This window comes from Crinia signifera, chromosome 6 (assembly GCF_055691185.1).
Source record: "Crinia signifera chromosome 6, ASM5569118v1, whole genome shotgun sequence".
Lineage (NCBI taxonomy): Eukaryota > Metazoa > Chordata > Amphibia > Anura > Myobatrachidae > Crinia > Crinia signifera.
The window spans coordinates 269,985,469-270,011,274 of NC_139222.1; the positions used below are offsets into that span (position 1 = coordinate 269,985,469).

At 43.8% G+C, this 25,806-nt stretch overlaps 1 protein-coding gene across 4 annotated transcripts in view; it reads left to right on the forward strand.

Moving 5' to 3' along the window:
* CRTAC1 (cartilage acidic protein 1) overlaps positions 1-25,806 on the forward strand; it is a 527,150-nt gene that overhangs the window by 361,054 nt on the left and 140,290 nt on the right. For all 4 annotated transcript variants that reach the window (XM_083149576.1, XM_083149578.1, XM_083149579.1 and 1 more), the window contains exon 6: positions 3,189-3,323. In XM_083149576.1, coding sequence (XP_083005702.1) covers positions 3,189-3,323 — 135 coding nt within the window. The remainder of the gene's footprint in view (positions 1-3,188; positions 3,324-25,806) is intronic.

Below are 25,806 nucleotides of genomic sequence, written 5' to 3' on the forward strand. Positions count from 1 at the left end.
GGGGCCCAATTTGGGGAATCAGAAGATAGCCACTGCTTGGTCTTCACCACATAGATTTTACTATCCTGTTACTATGTTTGAATGCTGCAATGGGACATGTACTCCAGAGACCCAGGTAATATCCTGCATTATATCCTGCATCCCAGTTTCTAGGTACATCCCTGGACCTGCTCATTGTGATGTGGTATAAAATGAAATAAAGACATTCTAATGTGAGCTGGGGCACTCTGTGAAGTGGAAGTGCTATAATATGGCGCCATAATAAGGCCTGTGAGGCCCATTTATTAACATTATTTTTACTAAAGTAATGTAAAAAGTTGTGTTTTCACACCATTTTTGCATTATTTTAGTATCACCTGAATGTATTAAATGGCTTTTTGGACAGTTTTTGGGAAAATTGCTCCAAACCCTTCAATTTGCGTTTTTTTTTTTTTTTTTGCAATCAGATCACATTTTCCATCTCTATAATGGGAAATGTGATCTGGACAAGTGAAATAAAATTGCATTGAGCCCTGTAATAATAACGCCAACTTAAGCTGACAAATTAACAGGGCTCACTGTGAATCCCCTACCCAGACACAGTTTTATCCACCCTTAGGCAGTGTAAAAAAGAAAAATTTCATAATCACCTTCCCGGGGTCTGCTGATTGCTGTCAGTCTTCGGGGAACACCCCCCCCCCCTCCCTCACACAGAAGGAGAAAGTTCCAAAGGCCATCAGTGCTGCAGGAGCCGATCCAGAGGTGGTGAGTATGATCAGAGTGGTGGGGGTTGCGGTACATGTCAGGGGTCATAATGTAGTGGTGGCTGCCGGTGATAGTGGTGGTTGATGGCATGATATGAATTGGGGGCACTGTGTTGTATAATGTGTACCGGCATCTCTACATTGTGGCATACTGCAATGAGTCCTAGGGGGTGATTCAGGTTGACACACAAAGCTGCCAAGACACCTTAGATCTGCGGGCTCCCTATACAGGAAGCGGATGGGCAGCTGACATCAGCTGCCCGTCCTCCGCACCCGCATCACCAGCGCATTTACATGGGGATGCCCATGGAACGCTCGGTGTTCCTATGTTCACAGCCCCTCGCAGCTTTCCCATGTCCCCTGCCCACACTGCTCGATGAGAATAATCAATTTGTCATGCCCGCTCGCACCAAGCCCGCATACATCGCTCTCCTGTGCAAACACGCAAGGGAGCGTATGGATTAGAATAAGTCCCATATCAGAAAATGATTTAGGGCACTACCATGGGGCATATCATTAACAACTGCTGCTATAGAAGCATTGAGAACATGTTCTGCCCTTTCTCTCTCTTCCTGTCTCTATAATTATACATATCAGAGTGATCTAATATATGTGTAAAATCTGTAATTACTCGTCACCTTTCTGCTACTAGCCAGCGCGGATGTGTCACATTGCAGACCTCGGAGAGAACAGACTGACATTATCTGCTAATCAGTGCAGGTCACTAATACCTACACTGTCTGTGACATAGGGAATGCGTATGCTTCCCGTCCCTGCCGAAACTCTCCTGTGAGGGCTCTTCACCTTTCATGTAAATTATTTTCAGGAGATGTTTCTTACTATATTCCATAAAACTTGTATCTCCTCATTGACTACCTCTAGCAGGAATGCCCACATCATACACATATATACGATTATTGAATTACTTGTGGATTTTCCCACTTCTTCTGAGAATTTGACTTCAGTTTCGACCAGCCTGTTCAACAGTCCTAAGCCTCACACAACCAGATGCATCTACACTTTGTTCACGCCAACTTATCTAAAATAACGATAACAACACAGCCAACTGCATTGGCGTGGAAAGGGGTCAGCTTTTTATTTTAGGAGGGTGGCCTATTTGAAACTAGCTATGATCAAATTTGCCCTAATCTATGGTGGCGGGGAAAAGAACGGGGATAAAAACATTATCATAAAATAAAAAATAGAATAAAAATAACTCAAAATAAAAATCAGCAAAAGGGCCTGATGGCCAAGGATGGACCTTCTGCCACTTCTCCTTGACCAGAACTTAACTCGCAAGGGTATGGATCATATCCCCAACCTTACGGGACTACAACTGATTCTAAAAGGGTGCCAACTGCCCTACTCATCTCAACTTGAGACGACAGCTCAAATAATGTGGCGTGAGGGCCCACCTGGAACGGCGATGCCCCCAAATGAAAAATTGTTGGCCACTTTCTTCAACAGAGCTGCCACTCAGGGAAAATAACAACTTATCATTCCAACAACAAAAAGCCCTTTCTGAAACCGGACGCTAGAAAAGCCGACACAACAACTCAAAAAGTAAAACACAATAAAAATAAAATAAAAATAGGGTGGGAGCAATGCACTCCTGGGACCGCTGAAGATGCTGAAGAAGATCCTGAAGGCCGCCGTGGACATCGGGGGACTTGGTAAGTATGAAAAAAGGGGCAGGGGGGAACACCCCCCCCCCCCCCCCAACAATTTTTTTTTATAATAATAATACGAAATATACTGTACTAAAAAATCCACGGTTTTTGGAATATTTCGGATAAGAGATCTCCGGTTCCAGGAGAATCTACCTGTATAATCAGTGGGAGAAAATGATAAAAGTTGAATGAATGAGAGGTCACGCATCTTTCTCTTTTGTTTGTTATAAATATTTTGTGTACAACCTTAAATTGTTCATTTAATTAACAAGGTGCGTCATATTTTTTTTTTATGTTTGTACTGTATCTGCCATGACTTTCTGTTTCATATACCTAGAGGGCAATCCTATTCCCCACCATGGGTGCGAGTTACAGCAGCGTGTAAACCAGGGCTGGGCAACAGTGGCCCTCCAGATGTTGAACGACACATCCCAGGATGCGTTGCATTAGTTTTGCTATATGGCCATGCTGAAACTGATGCAAGGCATGCTGGGATGTGTAGTTCATCAACATCTGGAGGGCTGCTGTTGCCCAGCCCTGGTGTAAACACTGTCACTCGAATTTGCACCTCTCGCAGCTCCTTCTAGTGCCGGACTCGCACATTTTTGCTCAGTACACCGTACATGTGGCATATAGCCTCACCTACCTGCACCCGCGAAGACATTGTTGGTGATTGTATTCTCCCCTTAGTGTTCCTTTTGTATCAAATACAGTTCTGATACTGCAGTGAAAGAGTCCATTAATGATTCCCTCTTCTGATTTTCATATTGCACAGGTGGACGAGGAGTCACGGTTGGACCAATCTTGGGCCCTGCGGCCTCTGATATCTTTTGTGACAACGAGAATGGACCAAACTTCCTCTTCCAGAATAAGGGGGATGGAACGTTTGTGGATGTTGCCGCGAGCACAGGTAATCAATTTATTTTCCTATACATACTGTACATGCCTACAGGCAGGGCTATTTTTCAGTAGGCTCCAGCAGGAACTGAGGCCCTTATTCTAGTTCACTCTTACTGACAAAATATTTCTTAAATGGACAAAACCATGTGCACTGCAGGTGAGGCAGGTGTAAAACCCCACCCAAATCTAATTATCTCTGCACAAGTAACACCTGCCTCACCTGCAGTGCACATGGTTTTGTCCATCTAAGAAATTTTTTGTCAGAAAGAGCGAACTAGAATAAGGGCCTCAGTTCCTGCTGGAGCCTGCTGAAAAATAGCCCTGCCTACAGGTATACCTATCTATTGGTTGGCTATCGTACATTCCTATTGGCTGGCTAACATGCATTTCTATTGGTTGGCTACATTCCTATTGGATATCCAGCTGGTACGATATAATTTTTTGGTTTCCATGTAAAACAAGTGGCATGGTGGTTCTACAATTAAAATTCAAGTTTTGCGGCCATTTTCAAAATGCTCTGATTGCTATAAGTAATCCCTCCCATTCACCCTTTTGTACCGTTTTTGTTTTTATAGGGGTCAATTTAATTTAGCATGCAGTGATTAGCGCCAGGAAGGAGCTCCCGGAGCGATTCAAATCAGTGTGCTGCTATGTCGGAGAATGCCGGGTCTAGCCCGTGTTTAATGGTGCAAACCGACATTCTCCGACTTAAGTGCCCCACCGCAATGTTGTTTGCACTGAACAGCATCACAGAGTTTTGTTGAATTAAATACCTCAGGAGGGATGCGTGCAGAGATCTGCTAGTCGGACTTAACAGCGTGCTGAGCTGAATAGGTCTGTGAGCGCCTTCCATTCACTGCACGTTGAATTGAATCAACCCCACATATTGACTCCTGAATGTCAGTGTTATTTTGGTCATGTTAATCTGCTCTGCAGCGTTTTCCTGGATTACTGTATGTGCTTATGGATGTGGTATGAAATGTTGATGATGTGGTATAAGATGTCCATAGACAACAGTGTCATGTTGATATAGCATATTAAAGTGTGAACCCTAACCGTGGCCTAACCCTAACACCTAATATGTGCCGTTCGGTAATTCCCGCCAAGCTCGGCGCACATAATGAGGCAAAACATTATCATCATCCCGGCGTCGGATTCTCACGAGATCCGGAATCGATAGACGTCCCCCGCTACCGCCGCCATTTCACTCCGGCTTCGGAGAGGGTTAAGTGGGGTGTTTCTGTGTCTCTCTGGGGATTTGGCGTGGGGTGACGACCTGGTTACAGTGGTGGTGGTGTCCTGTGCCATCCAGTCCTGTGATCTGTCTGCTGCCGGTGCTGGTGTCCTGTGCTGGTGTCATGTGCTGCTGTATAAATCAGTGCAGTGGTGCTGTGCCGTCTAGTGCTGCTGTTAAGTTCAATGGTACTGTTAGTCCAGTGGTACTGCTAGTCCAGTGGTACTGCTAGTCCAGTGGTACTGCTGTTAAGCCCAGTGGTACTGATAGTCCAGTGGTACTGCTGTTAAATCCAGTGGTACTGATAGTCCAGTGGTGCTGATGTTAAGTCCAGTGGTACTGCTTGTCCAGTGGTACTGCTGTTAAATCCAGTGGTACTGTTGTTAAGTCCAGTGATAATGATAGTCCAGTGGTACTGCCGTTGAGTCCAGTACTGCCGCTAAGTCCAGTGGTACTACCAAAAAGTCCAGTGGTACTGCCGGTAAGTCCAGTGGTACAGCCGTATTAGTCCAGTGACAGTCCAGTGTACACTCTAATAAAAATAAAAGGGTTACTATAAATCCATATAAGTTTTTTAGGCTTTACGTGTGTGTGTGGTTTAGGGATACACTCTCCTGTGCCGCATATTATTATAACTCCAGAAATATAACGGAGAACAAAAATATGGAGGATAAAATAGTGAAAGATCAAGAACCACTTCCTCCTAGTACTGAAGCTGCTGCCACTCGTCATGACATACTGTAGAACATGAAATGCCATCAACTTCGTCTGCCAAGGCCAATGTCTAATGTCATTGTAGAGGGCATGTAAAATACAAAATGCCAAAGTTCAGTAACACAAAGATAAAAACTAAATGTAAATCCCTTGAGTAGAAATGTATGCGTGCCAATATGCCATTTACGACATGGAGTGGCAAGGAAAGGCGAAGGCCCTGGCCTATGTTCAAGACTAGTGGTTTGGCTTCACACGAGGATAAAAGCCCCCCCCCCCCCCCCCCCTAAGAGAGTTAAGCGGTCATGAAAAACACAGCAAACTACTGTGCCTTCTAAAGACATGGTTTTACAACGGTTTCTGCAAGAAGCACAACGCTGACAACTTCTTGGAGAAACTGAGGGAAGTGCCCACTTAGGAGCAGATTTATTAAGCTCGGTGAAGTGATAAAGTGTCTGGTTTTTATCACTGACCGACCAATCATCTCTTAACTGTGAAGTTACAGGCTTGGTTTGAAAAATGGCAGGTAGGAGCTGATTGGTCGGTGATAAAAGGGAGGAGGGAGGGATATCAAAAACTCCTGAACCTGCCCTGCCATCACCTCAAACAAGAGCAGCAAATGGCCATTCAAGCCTAAACATCCACCTATGACAAAGGCAGAGGAGTGGAGATGCACCTGACTAAGGTGCAGTGGAGAATAATTTCCGTGTTGTGCAAGGTTCTACAGCCGTTTGAACTTTCCACACGTCACGTGAAGTCAGTTCCGACACTGCCATCTTGAGCCAGGTCATTCCCCTGATCAGGCTGTTGCAGAAGCAGCTGGAGAAAGTGAAGGATGAGCTAAAGTGTTGCGATTCCACAAAGCATGTAGGTCTTGTGGATGAAGCCCTTTATACACTTTGCCAGGTTACAAGGGTGGTCGGTCTATTAAAGTCAGAGGAATACATTCTGGCCACCGTGCTTTGGTTTAAAGCGTATGTTATGTTTCTGCGGGCACAAGTCTACAGCGGTGCAAAGACCTGCTGGTAAGAAGATTGTCATCTGAAGCAGCCCGTGACACAGCAACAACTCCTCCTTCATTTTCTCCCACACCTGTGGCTGCGAGGAAACCGCTCAAATTTCCTACCCGAACCACTGGCGGTGGTGCAGGGCAGGCAGGAGCGAGTTTGGACATCTGGTCTGGACTGAAGGACCTGCCAACGATTGCTGACATGTCTACATACGATACTGTTACCATTGAAAAAAATGGTTGAGGATTACTTTGGTGACAGCATCCAAGTAGACATGTTAGACAGTCCATACCTCTACTGGCAGAAAAAAAAGGCACTATTTTACCAGAGTTGTGCCCCATCCAGTGTGTACTCCGAAAGAGTTTTTAGTGCAGCTGGGAACCTGGTCAGCGAGCTGCGTAGGAGGTTGCTTCCGCAAAATGTGGAGAAGATGATGTTCATCAAAATGAATTATCAATTCTTCAATGAAGACCAGCAATTGCCTCCACAGACTACAGAGGGACCTGTGATTTGTGAGTCCAGCAGGGAACAATTGATAATCTGTGAGGATGAAGAAGTACACACTGAAGGGGGTGAGGAATTGGAGGATGAGGATGATATCTTGCCTATGTTTTCTTTTTGCGGGGCCCCAACCAAACCAATCATTTCAGCCACAGTCGTGTGGCAGACCCTGTCGCTGAAATTAGTGGTTTGTCAAAGACAGTGTGCATGTCCTATTTACGCAACATAAGGGTGGGTGGGATGGTCCAAGGACAATCCCATCTTGTACCTATTTTTTTGGCATTATGTGTGCTTTGGGGCCTAGTTGTTCAAACTGCCATCCTGTCTGCCGCTGCAGTGCCACTCCTAGATGAGCCACATGTTTGTGCCGCACACACTTGTGTGGCTCAGCATAGTCATCCAGCTACCTCGGTGCAACCTAGTGGCCTCAAAACAACATTGTGAGGTGTGAGGTGTTCAGGATATACTGAAAATGAGTGGAAATTTATGTTATTCAGGTTAATAATAGCGTAGGAGCAAAAATAAAAAAGATTTTAGCGATTTTTATAAAAAAAAACAAAAAAGACCGATCTAAAACACAAAACACTGAAGGGTGGTATTTTGGAACAGATCCAGATCCAAAATGCTACCGGAGATACAGATCAAAAACACATTTTACAAAACACTAAAAGTGGCCAGTGCACATCCCTAATTATGATCACTTCTTACCCCAGGTCCATGTGATCCTTAATCTGACTTGGATTGCTGGGGTATTGGTGGTCAAAGTGAAGGGCAAAGGGGGGCACCATTGTCTATTTCGCCTCCAGGTATCTGGTATGAATGCACGCCCCTGTAAAAGAGTGTGTAATAGTGATTGCACATAGCGGTATTTAAAGCAGTGTGTCTTAGTGATTGGACATAGTGGTATATAAAGCAGTGTGTCTTAGGGATTGGACATACCAGTGTATAAAGCAGTGTGTATTAGGGATTGGACATAGCGGTGTATAAAGCAGTACGTGTTAGTGATTGGACATAGCGGTGTATAAAGCAGTATGTGTTAGTGATTAGACATAGCTGTGTATAACGTAGTGTGTGTTAGTGAATGGACATAGCGGTGTATAATGGAGTGTGTTAGTGATTGGACATAGCTGTGTGTGTTAGTGAATGGACATAGCGGTGTATAAAGCAGTGTGTGTTAGTGATTGGACATAGCAGTGTATAAAGGAGTGTGTTAGTGAATGGACATAGCGATGTATAAAGCAGTGCGTGTTAGTAATTGGACATAGCGGTTTATAAAGCAGTGTGTATTAGTGATTGGACATAACGGTGTATAAAGCAGTGCGTGTTAGTGATTGGACATAGCAGTGTATAAAGGAGTGTGTGTTAGTGATTGGACATAGCGGTGTATAAAGGAGTGTGTGTTAGTGATTGGACATAGCGGTGTATAAAGGAGTGTGTGTTAGTGATTGGACATAACGGTGTATAAAGGAGTGTGTGTTAGTGATTGGACATAACAGTGTATAAAGCAGTGCGTGTTAGTAATTGGACATAGCAGTGTATAAAGGAGTGTGTGTTAGTGATTGGACATAGCCGTGTATAAAGGAGTGTGTGTTAGTGATTGGACATAGCGGTGTATAAAGGAGTGTGTGTTAGTGATTGGACATAGCGGTGTATAAAGGAGTGTGTGTTAGTGATTGGATTGGACTATAATCTGGGGTGAAGTTATAGTTATATAACCTGCATTTTACTACTGTAGGTGAAACAGTTTTGCAATAATATTTCCAAGAGCTGATGTATTCATTCGTTTTACCAGGCAGAATATTTGGGAAACGCCAGGACACAACGTTTATAATAGACATGAATGAAAAGGTTAATTTCCCTATAATAGAATGCGCTGTTGTGCGTAGGTTTTATTCTCCTAAAGTAAACAAGAGAACATCTTTCAAATGATTGGCGATCAGCTCTCTATAGATAGAGATCATTACGGAGAAGGGAGCCTGAGTGAACAGATTTATTGTGGATTATTTTCTGTCTGTATGAGCGTCAGTAGGTAGCATGGGAGCTCTAAACTGGCATACGAGCGCCATGCAGATGGTACTATAGCTTTTAGCCGTTCTCACAAATGTTTGGTTTGTGCTTACCGCTACAGCGGTTTCTGAATGGTGATGAGAGCGGGAAGTTGGGGAGTCTAAAGCTGAAATCAGGAACGTAAAACACATTTCTTATGCATGTTGAGGGCAGTGTGAACAGTGGCGTACCATACCTCCCAGCATCTATTCACGGGAGACAGAGGGACTGGGACATGGCAAACAGCTCACAGAGAGCTGGGTATGCCCCCAACGTGACGAAAACAGGAGGTGTGGCTCATTGGCGCATTGTCTCACACGGCCATGCTACCTTTTACTGAGGCCACACCCATTCTGGGAGCACCTGGCATAGGTACGCAAATTATTCCCGATTGGGACAGGTGTGTGGGCATAAGGGGGACTAAAGAGGAGGGTGAGGAACACTATGCAGCTTCTGCCAGTGGGTGAGGGTCCAGCGTGGCAGCACAGGAGTACAGGACGGTGATCCTGAGTCAGTGTCTCCTCCTACTGGGTGGGAGTTAAGGTGCATGAGAGCAGGATGCTGGGTGGTAAAGCATGATAGGGGAATGTGGGCAGCATAGGGTGAGCCGGTCCCCACTGGTGGAAGTTACGGGGCAGGAGAACAGGAGGCAGGGCAGTTATAGAGGTGTGTGGGCATGAGGGGTAATAAAGGTTTTTGGCTGTTGCAGAGTAGGGATGGGCATTGGTGCAGACGCCATCGATGGTTGGCATTGATGGCGATTTTGCACCCTGCCATCGATAGTAAGTAAGTAAGTTTTATTTATATAGCGCACTTTCTCCAACAGGACGCAAGGCGCTTTACAGACATTAAAAAAAAAACAATGCACATACTGCAATAGAAAGGCTTATCAGTACAAGGAACAGGCAACAATGGCAGTACAGATGTACATCACACATACAGATATGCACAAGACGCATTCTAATAAGGGACACGAACATGGGGAACATATTAACCGAGCTGTGCAGTACCCAGGCAGCCATTCAGTGGTGCCACATGGTGATTGCACCAGCCAGCACCGTACCTATAGAACACAAAAGAACAGTACAGGGTACACAGAACAAGACATAACACAATTCTTAGTACACAATACAGCTGAGATATAGGGAAGTGAGTGAGAAAAGATGCAGGTATAAATTGTAGATGAGTAATACCCCTTTTACACCAAAAACCCTGGTCCGACCCTGGTCTTTGAACGCTGGAGTTTCCAGGGTCTGACCCTGCTTTATACTGCATTTACACAGCACTTCGACCTGGGTCGGACCTGGGTCTGCGCCATTTACACTGAACCTGGGTCAGCCCTGCCTTTCCTTGTTGATATATATATATATATATATATATATATATATATATATATAAGCAGGGGTACTCCCCTTCCCAGAGATGAGAAGGCGGAATGAGGCGGCACTCACAGGACTTACACCAAAAATCGTAGGTGGATTTATTCAAAGTGCATCATAGGTTTGTCCAAATGATCTACGTTTCGAGGCATTCGCCTCTTCCTCAGGACGGACAAGGGAGATAAGTGCAAGTGCTGAATGTAACAAACGAGACAGTGAACTTACTTACTTTTTAAATAGCCGATGTGTGGATCCTCCTACTGGTTTCCCGGTGCCTGCGAGCGGTACTTCCGGGTATCGGGTGTTGCGTCTCCTGGAGGTGACGCGGGCAGTGCTGTGATGACGCGCGTCCTCCTGCGTCAGCAACCCCGATTGATGCTTAGCAACCGGCGGCGTCCCTTCGCGCTGACACCACGGGATTCCTGGGGGAAGATTTAGAAACAATAGGACCAACAGAAAAAGTCTGGTTGGATAGTGTGTGTGAAACAAAATATTGAATACACGTGAAAACATATAAGTGACATCGGACTATTAATATTGGCAATGAGTGCAGGGTTATGAAAATATAACAAGTAATGGTGTGCCGGAAGCACTGGAACAGACATGATGGCATATACATTGTATTGTGGCATTTATAGTGCCTCAAGTGGATCTCAATTTTAAACAAATGCAGCCAAGACCTTATGGTCTTAGTAATAGAAGAAGCCGGCAAAGTTCTGGATGTTACCAGAACAAGAATCATGAAAACGAGGGAGGAATACTCCAGTATCATCCAAGATAAGAAAAACAACAACCTTTGGGAAAAATTGGAAGGACAAATGGCACAACACAAAAAAGATCTTGAAAAATTTAAAAGAATATTTCACGTGAAAACACGTGAAAACATATAAGTGACATCGGACTATTAATATTGTCAATAAGTGCAGGGTTATGCAAATATAACAAGTAATGGTGTGCCTGAAGCACTGGAACAGACATGATGGCATATACATTGTATTGTGGCATTTATAGTGGTTTCTATTACATGTGTTGTGTCATATATAAGTACACAACTATCAATCAATCTGGACTAGTAACTATAACCTTCTTACAAAATAAGGTGAGGGTTAATATATTCTAACTGATAAAACGTCACATCCTCTCTATTTAGCAAAATGAGGATGATTTTGTCCCGGATGTTCTACAACATGATTGGGCTGCAATAAGTGTTGTCAACTTTTTGAAGTTGTAGTTCTTTGTCTTTTACAGAAAGACGCTCCAAGCAATAGTCTCATTTAGGCCATTTGGGACCAAGGTGTTGAGTTTATGGATCCATTCTGTCTCTTTACGGTTCAGTAATTTTTGTCTGTCTCCGCCTCTTTTTAGTGGTGGGACATGATCTATTATTTTACATCTGAACTGTGTCAGTGAATGTCCATAGGCTTTGAAATGTCGTGCCACCGGCTGGTCTACCTCCTTGCCTTCCAGTATTGCCTTGATGGCCGACCTATGTAAGGCCATTCTCTCGCGAAAACTGCGAATGGTCTGGCCGACATAATATTTCCCGCAGGGGCATATGATGATATATATAACATACTGGGTTCTGCAAGTGAGGACATGTCGGATTTGATATCTTTTTCCTGATTGGGGGTGTTTGAAGTCAGGGCCACTCTCCATGTATCCGCAGGTGGTGCAAGCCGGGCATTTGTAGCACCCTGGTTTTTTAGCTTGTACATTAAATATGGTTTTAGTTGGATGCAATTCTACGTTGGTTTTAACCAATATATCGCGGAGATTTTTGCCCCGTCGATAGCTGGGCATGGGAGTTTTTTTGGCGATACATGTTAATTTTTTATCTCCAGACATGATAGGCCAGAGGGCATGTAATGCTCTAGGTAGCACGGTACTGGTGGGCGTATATGTAGTAACAAAAGGTATTTTGGTATCAGGTTTTGTGGTTTTGCTGTTGCTGGCTTGTAGGAGCTGTTCTCTCGGAGTATTGAGCACCTCCATTTTTTGTTGTTGTAATGCTCTTACGTCATAACCTCGCTGAGCAAATTTTGTCACCATGTCATCCAGAGCTGGTTCCATTTTATCAGGGTTGTTGGTAATTCTCGCTACTCTCATAAGTTGAGATTTTGGCAATCCCTTCTTGAGCGCAGGAGCATGATTGCTACTATTTAGTAGCAAAGTGTTTCTGTCTGTGTCTTTTTTGTGTACAGACGTCTCAATTGAACCCTGGAAATTTTAACGTCCAAATAATTAATAAATTCACAGCTGATGTTAAAGGTGAGTTTAATGGGTCCGTGCTGGTCATTGATGGTGTGAATGATTCCTTCTAAGTGTTCCATGGTGCCGGTCCAGATGAGCATGAGGTCATCTATGTAGCGCGTATACAGCGCTACATATTGGCTGATGGAATTGTCCTGAAAGAAGAATTGTTTCTCTTGCTCAAACATAAAAATGTTGGCTACTGAAGGCGACACATTAGAGCCCATCGAGCATCCTGTTAATTGGAGGTAGTAGTGTGAGTTATGCAGGAAATAGTTTTTCTTTAGGGTTAATTCTAATAGATGTAAAAAGAGTCCAATGTCCAAATCCTTGAACTTGATGTTCCGTAAGAACCGCTGCATAGCTTGTAATGCTGCCTCGTGGGGGATGACCGTGTACAAATTTTGTACATCCATGGTGCATAGAAGTACGTTCTCTGGAAGGTTTTTCACGGTGGATAGCTTTTGCAACAGGTGTGTTGTATCTTTCAAATAATATTCTTGTGTGACGATATAGGGCTGTAACAAAATGTCCAAAAATTGGGAAATGGGCTGGTATAGGGAGCCCCGGGCAGAAATGATAGGTCTGACCGGGGGATCCACAGAATTTTTATGTATCTTTGGAAGTGTGTATATAACTGGCACCACTGGAAACTCTTGTGTGAGGGTTTGAAATACTTTCTTAGAGAATAAATAGTTTTTATAAGCTTCGGTTAACACTCCGTCCAATTCTTTTTTAAAAATGGCTGTTGGATCGCCAGGTAGTTTGCGATACGTGGTTGGGTCTGAAAGTAGCATTCTGTAGCACGATGCCTCCGCCTTTGTCGGCGGGGCGTATAACTATCTCTGATTTTTTTGATAGTGAATGAAGTGCTTTAGCCTCTTTATGGTTTATATTGGAGTACACTTTCTTCGGACTCTGGTCAAATTTTGTTACTGCTTCATCAATCAACCTACTAAAAACTTTGATGGACGGGTTGAAAGATTGGGGATCATAAGTGGAGTGGGCATGTTTCTTGAGGAAGTTGTCATGACGGTCTTTCTTTGGCTCAGGCGTCTCTTGGAAGTGTTCCCTGATTCTCATTGATCTTCCAAATTTATGTAAATCCGCTTTCCAGTTGACATCTTGATGTTTATTGGTGGGTATAAATGATAGGCCTCTATTGAGAAGGCTAGTCTCGTCCTGTGTCAACTGGTGGGAGGATAGATTGAAAATCAGGGTTTCCTTTTGTTTATTGGCGGCTTTGTGTGCCCTGATGTTTTGACCTCCTCTCCGTGTCCACCTGGTCCTTTGGCTCCGCGTGCCCGCGTAGTTCTGCCTAAAGGGAGACTCGTCGTGGGAGTAGTGTCATCAGAGTCCTCGAGGGCAAAATCGCTGTCGCTAGAATAGCGTTGTTGGTCTCTTTGGCGTTGCTCTCTCCAATTTGGTCTCTGGTGGAATCTGGATCTATTGCGGGGTGGGTCTGACCCTGTAAGCCATCGGTATACTCGACCGTCCTCATAGTCTGTTTGGACTATGTTTAGTTTATTTCTTTTAAATTTTTCAAGATCTTTTTTGTGTTGTGCCACTTGTCCTTCCAATTTTTCCCAAAGGATGTTGTTTTTCTTATCTTGGATGTTACTGGAGTATTCCTCCCTCGTTTTCATGATTCTTGTTCTGGTAACATCCAGAACTTTGCCGGCTTCTTCTATTACTAAGACCATAAGGTCTTGGCTGCATTTGTTTAAAATTGAGATCCACTTGAGGCACTATAAATGCCACAATACGATGTATATGCCATCATGTCTGTTCCAGTGCTTCAGGCACACCATTACTTGTTATATTTTCATAACCCTGCACTCATTGCCAATATTAATAGTCCGATGTCACTTATATGTTTTCACGTGTATTCAATATTTTGTTTCACACACACTATCCAACCAGACTTTTTCTGTTGGTCCTATTGTTTCTAAATCTTCCCCCAGGAATCCTGTGGTGTCAGCGCGAAGGGACGCCGCCGGTTGCTAAGCAACAATCGGGGTTGCTGACGGAGGAGGACGCGCGTCATCACAGCACTGCCCGCGTCACCTCCAGGAGACGCAACACCCGATACCCGGAAGTACCGCTCGCAGGCACCGGGAAACCAGGAGGAGGATCCACATCGGCTATTTAAAAAGTAAGTAAGCTCACTGTCTCGTTTGTTACATTCAGCACTTGCACTTATCTCCCTTGTCTGTCCTGAGGAAGAGGCGAATGCCTCGAAACGTAGATCATTTGGACAAACCTATGATGCACTTTGAATAAATCCACCTACGATTTTTACACCAAGTCCTGTGAGTGCCGCCTCATTCCGCCTTCTCATCTCTGGGAAGGGGGGTACCCCTGCTTGTATTACGTTCCAGGAGGGCAACCAGGCAGCTAACTTTCTTCATCAGAGTGCCGGGTAATACAGACTATATATATATATATAGATATATATAGATATCTATAGATATCTATATATATCTATATATAGATATCTATATATAGATATCTATACACTTCCCAAATGTGGTTCATTACTCAATTGATAGTCCATACGTCATTTCTCCAAGATAACAATTTATTAAAATCTTCAAAGTTTGATTGACCGTCTGGCCGTACAACAGAATCCCAACGCGTTTCGTCCTAAGACTTCATCAGGGGATTGCATAAGGGGCCTGTTCATTGATCAGTGTATCCAGATGAGCTTCAATCTGGAATTGCAGAATCTCCAGACGCTTGTCCGTAAACTCAAAGAGAGCCAGTGTTGTCTTCATTACATACAGGCAATTGACCATGTACGTGGCAATGTCAGCTGTGCCTAGATTACTGGCAGATACCGTACACATCTGTAACAATGGATCCAGAACACAAGAGAGAACCTGCACAAAGTCTGCTTGCTGGGCATCAAGAGGAACCACAGAGGAATCATGGGAAACAAGAACCTCACGTAGAAGCGTGAGAGTCTGATTTAGGGCTACAATAGTCTACAGAGTCTACAATATTTTAAAACATAAGTATGACATATGGATATGTTATAGTTATGTTTTAAAATATTGTTATCTTGGAGAAATGACGTATGGACTATCAATTGAGTAAAGGGCGCTGAACCACATTTGGGAAGTGTATGTTGTATGTAAGTTACCCGGCCCTCGGGTAACATTGTGGTATAGCAGCCTCAGTATATATTGTTAAAAGAAAGTTCTTCTGTTTGATATTGTTAAGCGCATCGTGGAGTATTGTGTTATATATAGATATCTATATATAGATATCTATATATATATAGATATATAGATATCTATATATAGATATATATATATCTATATATAGATATATATAGATAGATATATAGATATCTATATATAGATATATATATATATATATATATATATATATATATATATATATATATCCATATATACAAACACAGGGGGCCCAGCACTCACTACAACAAACACAAAAAAAACACATGTTCATTTTAGCTATGATGTGTAAGCAGGTGCCAGGTTCCCAAGAAAACCAGTTAGTGTAGGACTTGCAGTGAAATGGGGTCCCTTGGCGATGGGCTGCAAGCTTAAATGCTTTGATCAATTCATGAACTAAAACCCTATTATTTATTTATTGATTATTTGAATGTTAAGGTGAGTTAGTTTGTTGTAGTGAGTGCTGGGCCCCCTGTGTTTGTATTTACTAGAGTGTGTGGTCACAGGCCACCGCACCCCACCCTGGGATGTGGGTGCTGTTTGCACCCCATTCCTAGGAATGGCGAGTGTGTTGGTACTTCTGTATCTATATATCCATATATATATATATATATATATATATGTAGAAAAGGAAAGAACAAGAGGCGCACAATAGTGTAGTATTTTTTTGATTTAAAAGCATCAATCTTTACTCATAAAAAATTCACTCACAAAGGTACAGGTGTTATCATCACAATAACACAAAAGCGCATGAATATATCACCAGTTTGGGGCTATCTGGAACACAGCACGCTGTACAAACAGTCTCTCTCCTGGACCCAGCCGCGTCACCACGTGTCACCGCGTCACCGCGTCACCACGCGTCACCAGCTTCCGTCCTTCAGCTCCGCCCAAACGCGTTTCGTCCTTGTCGGACTTCGTCAGTGGGTGTGTCCGTCCATGGACATTGTGTGTGTATATATAGCCCTCTGATTGGTAATCATCAATTACATCACTTGACAGCATTGCTTTCAGGGGAGTGCCGGACTTCTTTCACCTTCATTCAGACATGTTTATTACCTACTTTTACTCGCATCTTTCTATGCATATCACTGAATGCGGCGGCCATTTTTGTGAAGAAAGTGTCTCCATTACTCACGGCGGCCATCTTATTATAGATTGTAACCATAGATTTTATTAGAGAACAGTGATTCAGTCACCGGCATTTCCGTCAAAGCAGCGCTTCACATATAATATTCACATATAAAGAAATATACCTATAATAAAAGATAAAAAACATATTTAATAACATTGGCTAAAAAGTACATATATATATTCTATACCTGCTTTATTTTGAGCCGTACATTCGTTTTTTCAAACAACATATAATTATAACATACAGATAATTTGCATATTATAAGATGATAGTCACATTTGATTTTTTTGCAAGCATGCATAGACATAAGTACATGCATACACATACATAGCTGAATCCTCCATACACTTCTAAGGTTTGGACATAAAGTAGAACAACAATTATAATTATTCCTTTAAGGAATCATGAACAGTTCACACACCTATTTGCGGCAGCACCAGGGCCCGGTGTTTATGGGACAGGCAGGGATGTTTCCATCCAACAACTGTCTATCCCCTCCAGACCAAGGTGCTACCACCAGCAGACCCAACTCCTAACTGTCATCATTCCACCAAAGGAACAACTATTATATTTGGTTTATAAAAACGGGACAATGTCGCAGTTCTCGTTTAAGCCCCCAGGTACTATTGTATTCAATTGGTGGATCCACCAGGTTTCCCGTTTTGACAATTTTATCTGAAGATTTCCTAGCCTTTCGTCTAGTGTTACATGTTCGATTCCTTTAAATGAGAAATTCTTCAAGCTGGATTTTTGACATTTTAGGAAGTGTCTTGCTACACTTGAGTGAGGGTCTTTATTCACTATACTTCTTTTGTGTTCCAAAATGCGCAGCTTCAAATTTCTTTTGGTTTTCCCAATATATTTTGCTCCGCAATTACACTCCAGCATATAAATTACACTACACGTTTGACAATTCATCAGACTTTTGATCTTATGTACTTTCTCATTGTCAAAATTCTTAAAGGTGGTCCTTTCCTTACTTACAAACTGACAAACTGAACATTTAGAACATGGGTAAAATCCCTTTGTGGACCCCAGCCATGTTTTATCATTACCCGTTATCGGCAAAAAACTGGGTGCCAGTCGTGTTTTTAGAGACTGTGCTTTCTTAAAAATTACCTGTGGATGTTTGGGTATTACTTTTCCTAAAATTGGATCTAGAGACAGGATTCCCCAGTGTTTTTTCAATATTTGTTTAATTTCATTACTATTATCATTATATCGAGTAACAAATGGAACAAAAAATTCATTCATATCAGATGGATTCTCTCTTTTTTTATATTCCAGCAGGTTTGTTCTCTGAAGATTTTTTGCTCTATCAACACTGTTCTTAATTAATTTTTCGGGATATTTCTTTTCTCTGAACCTTTCACTGTATATTTCACTTTGTTCTAAAAATTTACATTCATCCTGGCAATTACGCCTAAGTCTTACGAACTGAGAGAATGGAATGTTCGTTTTCCACCTACCCAGGTGGCAACTTTCAAAATGCACGTAGCTATTACTATCTACGCTTTTTATAAATGTATATGTATCTATCTTTTTATTAGATGCATTGCATTTTGATGTATCAAGGACCAAGTCCAGGAACTCGATTTTATTCTCCTGGATATTTGAAGTAAATCTCAAATTCATATCATTTTTATGTAAATAGTTCACAAACTCCTGAAATTCATTCGATGTGCCCCCCCAAATTATCAGAACATCATCGATGTATCTTTTAAATAATTTTATATGCTTTAAGAAAGGATTCAACAATTCATTAAAAACAAAGTTTCGCTCCCAAATCCCAAGATACAGACACGCAAAGCTTGGCGCAAAGGGCGTTCCCATCGCGGTTCCGCACCTCTGCACCAAGTACTGGTCCTGGAATTTGAAGAAATTATTTTTCAATATGTATCTCATACATTCTATAATGAATTCTCTTTTTTTGTCCCCTAAGTTGGGATCCTCAAGGAGAAATTCGTTAACAGCATTCAAGCCCTTTTCGTGAGGAATGCTGGTGTACAGGGCTTCAATGTCTATTGTACACCAGCAGCAGGAGTTGTCCCACTCAATTTCCTCTAAGATCTTAAGAATTTGCGTTGAATCTTTTATATAAGTGTCTAATTTAATAACATAATTTTTTATACACAGATCAACAAATTCTGACATTTTTGATGTTGCGGACCCTATCCATTAGTGGATTATCCAAGGTTGCCAATTTTTTACTATCTCCCGAAACTGCATAAGTCCTTAAAAAATCCTCCGGGCCGCCCGATAATTTCGGGGATAGGGTCCGCAACATCAAAAATGTCAGAATTTGTTGATCTGTGTATAAAAAATTATGTTATTAAATTAGACACTTATATAAAAGATTCAACGCAAATTCTTAAGATCTTAGAGGAAATTGAGTGGGACAACTCCTGCTGCTGGTGTACAATAGACATTGAAGCCCTGTACACCAGCATTCCTCACGAAAAGGGCTTGAATGCTGTTAACGAATTTCTCCTTGAGGATCCCAACTTAGGGGACAAAAAAAGAGAATTCATTATAGAATGTATGAGATACATATTGAAAAATAATTTCTTCAAATTCCAGGACCAGTACTTGGTGCAGAGGTGCGGAACCGCGATGGGAACGCCCTTTGCGCCAAGCTTTGCGTGTCTGTATCTTGGGATTTGGGAGCGAAACTTTGTTTTTAATGAATTGTTGAATCCTTTCTTAAAGCATATAAAATTATTTAAAAGATACATCGATGATGTTCTGATAATTTGGGGGGGCACATCGAATGAATTTCAGGAGTTTGTGAACTATTTACATAAAAATGATATGAATTTGAGATTTACTTCAAATATCCAGGAGAATAAAATCGAGTTCCTGGACTTGGTCCTTGATACATCAAAATGCAATGCATCTAATAAAAAGATAGATACATATACATTTATAAAAAGCGTAGATAGTAATAGCTACGTGCATTTTGAAAGTTGCCACCTGGGTAGGTGGAAAACGAACATTCCATTCTCTCAGTTTGTAAGACTTAGGCGTAATTGCCAGGATGAATGTAAATTTTTAGAACAAAGTGAAATATACAGTGAAAGGTTCAGAGAAAAGAAATATCCCGAAAAATTAATTAAGAACAGTGTTGATAGAGCAAAAAATCTTCAGAGAACAAACCTGCTGGAATATAAAAAAAGAGAGAATCCATCTGATATGAATGAATTTTTTGTTCCATTTGTTACTCGATATAATGATAATAGTAATGAAATTAAACAAATATTGAAAAAACACTGGGGAATCCTGTCTCTAGATCCAATTTTAGGAAAAGTAATACCCAAACATCCACAGGTAATTTTTAAGAAAGCACAGTCTCTAAAAACACGACTGGCACCCAGTTTTTTGCCGATAACGGGTAATGATAAAACATGGCTGGGGTCCACAAAGGGATTTTACCCATGTTCTAAATGTTCAGTTTGTCAGTTTGTAAGTAAGGAAAGGACCACCTTTAAGAATTTTGACAATGAGAAAGTACATAAGATCAAAAGTCTGATGAATTGTCAAACGTGTAGTGTAATTTATATGCTGGAGTGTAATTGCGGAGCAAAATATATTGGGAAAACCAAAAGAAATTTGAAGCTGCGCATTTTGGAACACAAAAGAAGTATAGTGAATAAAGACCCTCACTCAAGTGTAGCAAGACACTTCCTAAAATGTCAAAAATCCAGCTTGAAGAATTTCTCATTTAAAGGAATCGAACATGTAACACTAGACGAAAGGCTAGGAAATCTTCAGATAAAATTGTCAAAACGGGAAACCTGGTGGATCCACCAATTGAATACAATAGTACCTGGGGGCTTAAACGAGAACTGCGACATTGTCCCGTTTTTATAAACCAAATATAATAGTTGTTCCTTTGGTGGAATGATGACAGTTAGGAGTTGGGTCTGCTGGTGGTAGCACCTTGGTCTGGAGGGGATAGACAGTTGTTGGATGGAAACATCCCTGCCTGTCCCATAAACACCGGGCCCTGGTGCTGCCGCAAATAGGTGTGTGAACTGTTCATGATTCCTTAAAGGAATAATTATAATTGTTGTTCTACTTTATGTCCAAACCTTAGAAGTGTATGGAGGATTCAGCTATGTATGTGTATGCATGTACTTATGTCTATGCATGCTTGCAAAAAAATCAAATGTGACTATCATCTTATAATATGCAAATTATCTGTATGTTATAATTATATGTTGTTTGAAAAAACGAATGTACGGCTCAAAATAAAGCAGGTATAGAATATATATATGTACTTTTTAGCCAATGTTATTAAATATGTTTTTTATCTTTTATTATAGGTATATTTCTTTATATGTGAATATTATATGTGAAGCGCTGCTTTGACGGAAATGCCGGTGACTGAATCACTGTTCTCTAATAAAATCTATGGTTACAATCTATAATAAGATGGCCGCCGTGAGTAATGGAGACACTTTCTTCACAAAAATGGCCGCCGCATTCAGTGATATGCATAGAAAGATGCGAGTAAAAGTAGGTAATAAACATGTCTGAATGAAGGTGAAAGAAGTCCGGCACTCCCCTGAAAGCAATGCTGTCAAGTGATGTAATTGATGATTACCAATCAGAGGGCTATATATACACACAATGTCCATGGACGGACACACCCACTGACGAAGTCCGACAAGGACGAAACGCGTTTGGGCGGAGCTGAAGGACGGAAGCTGGTGACGCGTGGTGACGCGGTGACGCGGTGACACGTGGTGACGCGGCTGGGTCCAGGAGAGAGACTGTTTGTACAGCGTGCTGTGTTCCAGATAGCCCCAAACTGGTGATATATTCATGCGCTTTTGTGTTATTGTGATGATAACACCTGTACCTTTGTGAGTGAATTTTTTATGAGTAAAGATTGATGCTTTTAAATCAAAAAAATACTACACTATTGTGCGCCTCTTGTTCTTTCCTTTTCTACATATCTACAGATTGGGCTGCTGGGAAGGGCCCACACAGGAGAGCTGCACCAGTCTGAGTAATTAAAACCTGGGACACTATATGTTTGCTACAGCGATCAGCGCTTTTTGAGGATACATTGTTGTTGGATATATATATATATATATATATATATATATATATATATAGATATATATAGATATCTATATAGCTGTCCCCGGGTGCTCTGAGGGTAGAGGGGGGAAGCTGTCCCCGGGTGCTGTGGGGGTAGAGGGGGGAAGCTGTCCCCGGGTGCTGTGAGGAGGAGGGGGGTCCCTGCGGCTGCTGAGGGGAGAGGGGGTACCTGTCAGCCTGACACTATGATTGCCGGCGCTGTCGCTGCTGTATCTCCCCCCGGTGGCCGGTCCTTGCGGCGGATGGACAGTCAGTGTCGGCGGTCCCTCTGGCGCAGGGGAAATTTTTCCCCTGCGCCAGAGGGACCGCCGACACTGACTGTCCATCCGCCGCAAGGACCGGCCGCCGGGGGGAGATACAGCAGTGGTAGCGCTATGTCAGGCTGGCTGCTGACAGGTACCCCATCTCCCCTCAGTAGCCGCAGGGACCCCCCTCCTCCCGCAGCACCTGGGGACAGCTTCCCCAGCGCTGCACGCTGTGGACCCGCTGCGGGTGCCTGGACCCGCAGCGGGACCATTTACACCGCCATTTACACGGGTCCCATCCAGGTTCTACCCAGGTCAGGACCTGGGTAGAGGACCCGTGTAAATGGACACGGATACCCCCCATTTACACCGCCGAGGATCGGGTCTGACCCGCCGCTGACCCGGATTTTTCGGCGGTGTAAAAGGGGTATAAGAGAGCTGTAGTTGAAATACAAGAAGAGTGCTGTGAGAACAGGAGGGAGGAGGGCCCTGCTCTAAGGAGTTTACAATCTAGAGGGATGGGGAGACAGACAGGTGACATGAGGTGCAGGTAAGGATACCTGAGGCAAGAAGTGAGCATGGCAGGGATGGTCAGGACACAAGGCAGCAGGTAAAGAGAATGGACAAAGTAGTCCTCTCCCTCCTCCTATCCTCCTCTCCCCCCTCCACCTGCACCCTTGACCCCTAACAGCTTTGCACCGTGGGCCATGCCACAGCACACCCTGCTAGGGGCAGAAAGCATGCAGAGTGAATAGGGAATGCACAGGATTGAGGAACCATGGCTCTGGTACAGAGATTGGTTCAGTATGGAGTTCATTGTCCTGGCTGTGCAGACTGTAGGTGATGCTGGGTCAGGTAACTCACTGCAGAATGCTGGATTTTTTTTCAGTGGATGATGTTTACTTTTATGTCCTTCTGTGTTCCTCCGGTATTTCTTTATGTAGTTGTTCAATGTTTGTTCAACTGTTTCTTTAACTGTTCAGATGCACCCTTAGTTAATAACACCCTTTGTTATAAACAGCAAGCTGAAAGTCAGCAAGCTGCCTTGCTTCTAACCCTACAGAAATACTATCCCAAATTAAGGGCAAGGCCAGGCCAGACCATTTGCCCACCTGATTGAAATGCTAACTGTACAGTAGTAACATATTATTTGGATAACCATCGATTGTTGTAGCTATCGATGGTCATCCATTATATCTGACTGAATAGGCCGTGGGTCAATCAGAACTCGGTGGCGGGACTTCCGGATGTGTGTGTGTGGGGGGCGGAGCTATGCTCTGTGTCCCGGCACCTTAAAAAAATGTGAAACTCGATCGGTTCTCCTTTGCCATTGATGTAGGGAAACCATCTGTTCCTCCCACATCGATGGCAAAAGTATTCAACATCGGCCATAAACCATCGATGATTTAAAATCATTGATGGTCGATGGGCATCACTATAACTGGAAGAGGGTGGGGGACAGTAATGCGGGAGCGGGGTCGCGGGGGTCAGCTGGGGGGGGGGGAATTGCCGGAAGGGGGCCAGGGGGGTCTGCAAATTGTGGGAGGAGGGGGTGCGGAGATCTGCGATTAGCAGGAGGGGGTCTGCAAATCGTGGGAGGGTGCTCGGGGGGGGGGAGTGAATCGCAGTGGAGGGGACTAGAATTGTGTGAGGGCGGCGCGAGTTGCGGGAGGGGGGGGCGCGGAGGGCCGCATATCGCAGGAGGGGGCTGGGGTTCGCAAGTTGTGGGAGGGGGGCGCGGCGAATCGTGGGAGGGGGCTCGCGAATCGCGGGAGGGGAAATTGCAGGACACCGCAAATCGCGGGAGGGGGTCCGCGAGGGTGCCGTGAATCGCGGGAGGGGGCTTGGGTCCGCAAATCGCAGGAGGGGGGTGCGGTGCAAATCGCAGGGGGGGGCTCAAGGGGTGCCGTGAATCGTAGGAGGGGGGGTTGCTCACGGGGGTGCCGCAAATCACGGGAGAGGGGGGGGGGTCGCGGGGGACCTGTGAATCGCGGGAGGGGATGTCGCGGGGGGTGTCGCAAATCGCGGGAGTTCGCGGGGCCCGCGAATCGCGGGATGGGGGGTGGCGGGGGCCCGCGAATCGCGGGAGGCGGGGGGTCGCAGGGGCCCGCAAATCGCAGGAGGGGGGGGGGTCGTGGGTGTCTGGGGGGGGGGGTACTGGCAGAGGGGGGGGGTGCGGGAATAATGGTGGATGGTGGCTGTGGAGAAATGGTGGATGGTGGGTGTCTACTGTAGCCCTGGCTGGGCAGGGGGAGGAGATGTCAAGGGGGTGGGGTGAGTAGAACACTGGTCTTTTCCTTAGGGGGGGTGGGTTTGTGTATAAAGCTGGGCGGGAACGTTATACACATAGAACACTGGTCTTTTCCCTAGGGGGGCGGGTTTGTGTATCCCGCTGGGCGGGAACGTTATATACACAGGGGATGAGTGACAGATCTGGCTAAATATATACTGTAAGAGATGCACAATACAAATGTTTAACAGATGCTGCATTGCTGCACAATCTCCTTACTCCACCTGCACATTACTTCTAGCGGATGCAATATAGACATTATGTTATGGATTCACAAACTTTATGCCAACACCTCCAACACAGTTATACCCATATGCATCACAGCAGTACAATATGGGTCACATACCTGGTTTTGGATGTAATTCAGTAAAGATCGCAATGCAAAATCTTCCTCTTATGTGCAAACCCATGCTGCACTGCAGGTGAGGCAGATTTAACATGTGCAGAGAGAATTAGATTTGAATGGAGTATGGCCCTTATTCAGATCTGATCGCAGTACAAATTTGTTCTCAAAATGGGCAAAACCATGTGCACTGCAGGTGGGGCAGATGTAACATACATATGGAGCCGGCTTCATGCTTGCAAGGGCTTGCGATTCTATTGCCAGCCCCCAGCCATCGGAAGGGGGTGCGCGCATATACGAGACGCTCGGGTGCCCCGTTCTGAAGGACCTCCCCGCTGCCGTCCACCACCTCCAAAGTCCCCACCCCCGCCCCGAACTTCCCCCAACCCTGCCCGTCTCCCTGAAGCGGAGATGGGCAGGGTCACGCCGCCGAGTGACTGAGACACACACGCGTACCAGTCTGATGAACTCTCCGCCAGCGCTCCCAAGGGGGGACATTCTGGCGAGCGACGGCAATGAAAGAGAGGGGTTCCATCTGTATATAGAAAGAGTTAGATTTGTGAGTTATTTTGTTTCTGTGCAGAGTTAATAATGGCTGCATTATTTTTACACTGCCATTTAGATTTCATTTTCAACACACCACACTCAAATCTAACTCTCTCTGCACATGTTACATCTGCCCCACCTGCAGTGCACATGGTTTTGCCCATTTTGAGAACACATTTGTACTGTGATCAGATCTGAATAAGGGCCAATGTTCAAACTGAAATCTTAATTGCGGCGTAAAAATAAAGTAGCCAGTATTTACCCTGCACAGAAACAAAATAACTCACCCAAATCTAACTCTCTCTGCACATGTTACATCTGCCCCACCTGCAGTGCAGCATGCATTTGCCCATTAGAGAAACATTTTGCTTTTGAGGTCCTTACTGAATTACTTCCTTTACATGGTACAGCGGTTTCCCAGCATGCCTCTCTGCGATGTAGCTTAGCTGTATGACATCATTAGATAATACAGATTAATGCTTACTGTGATT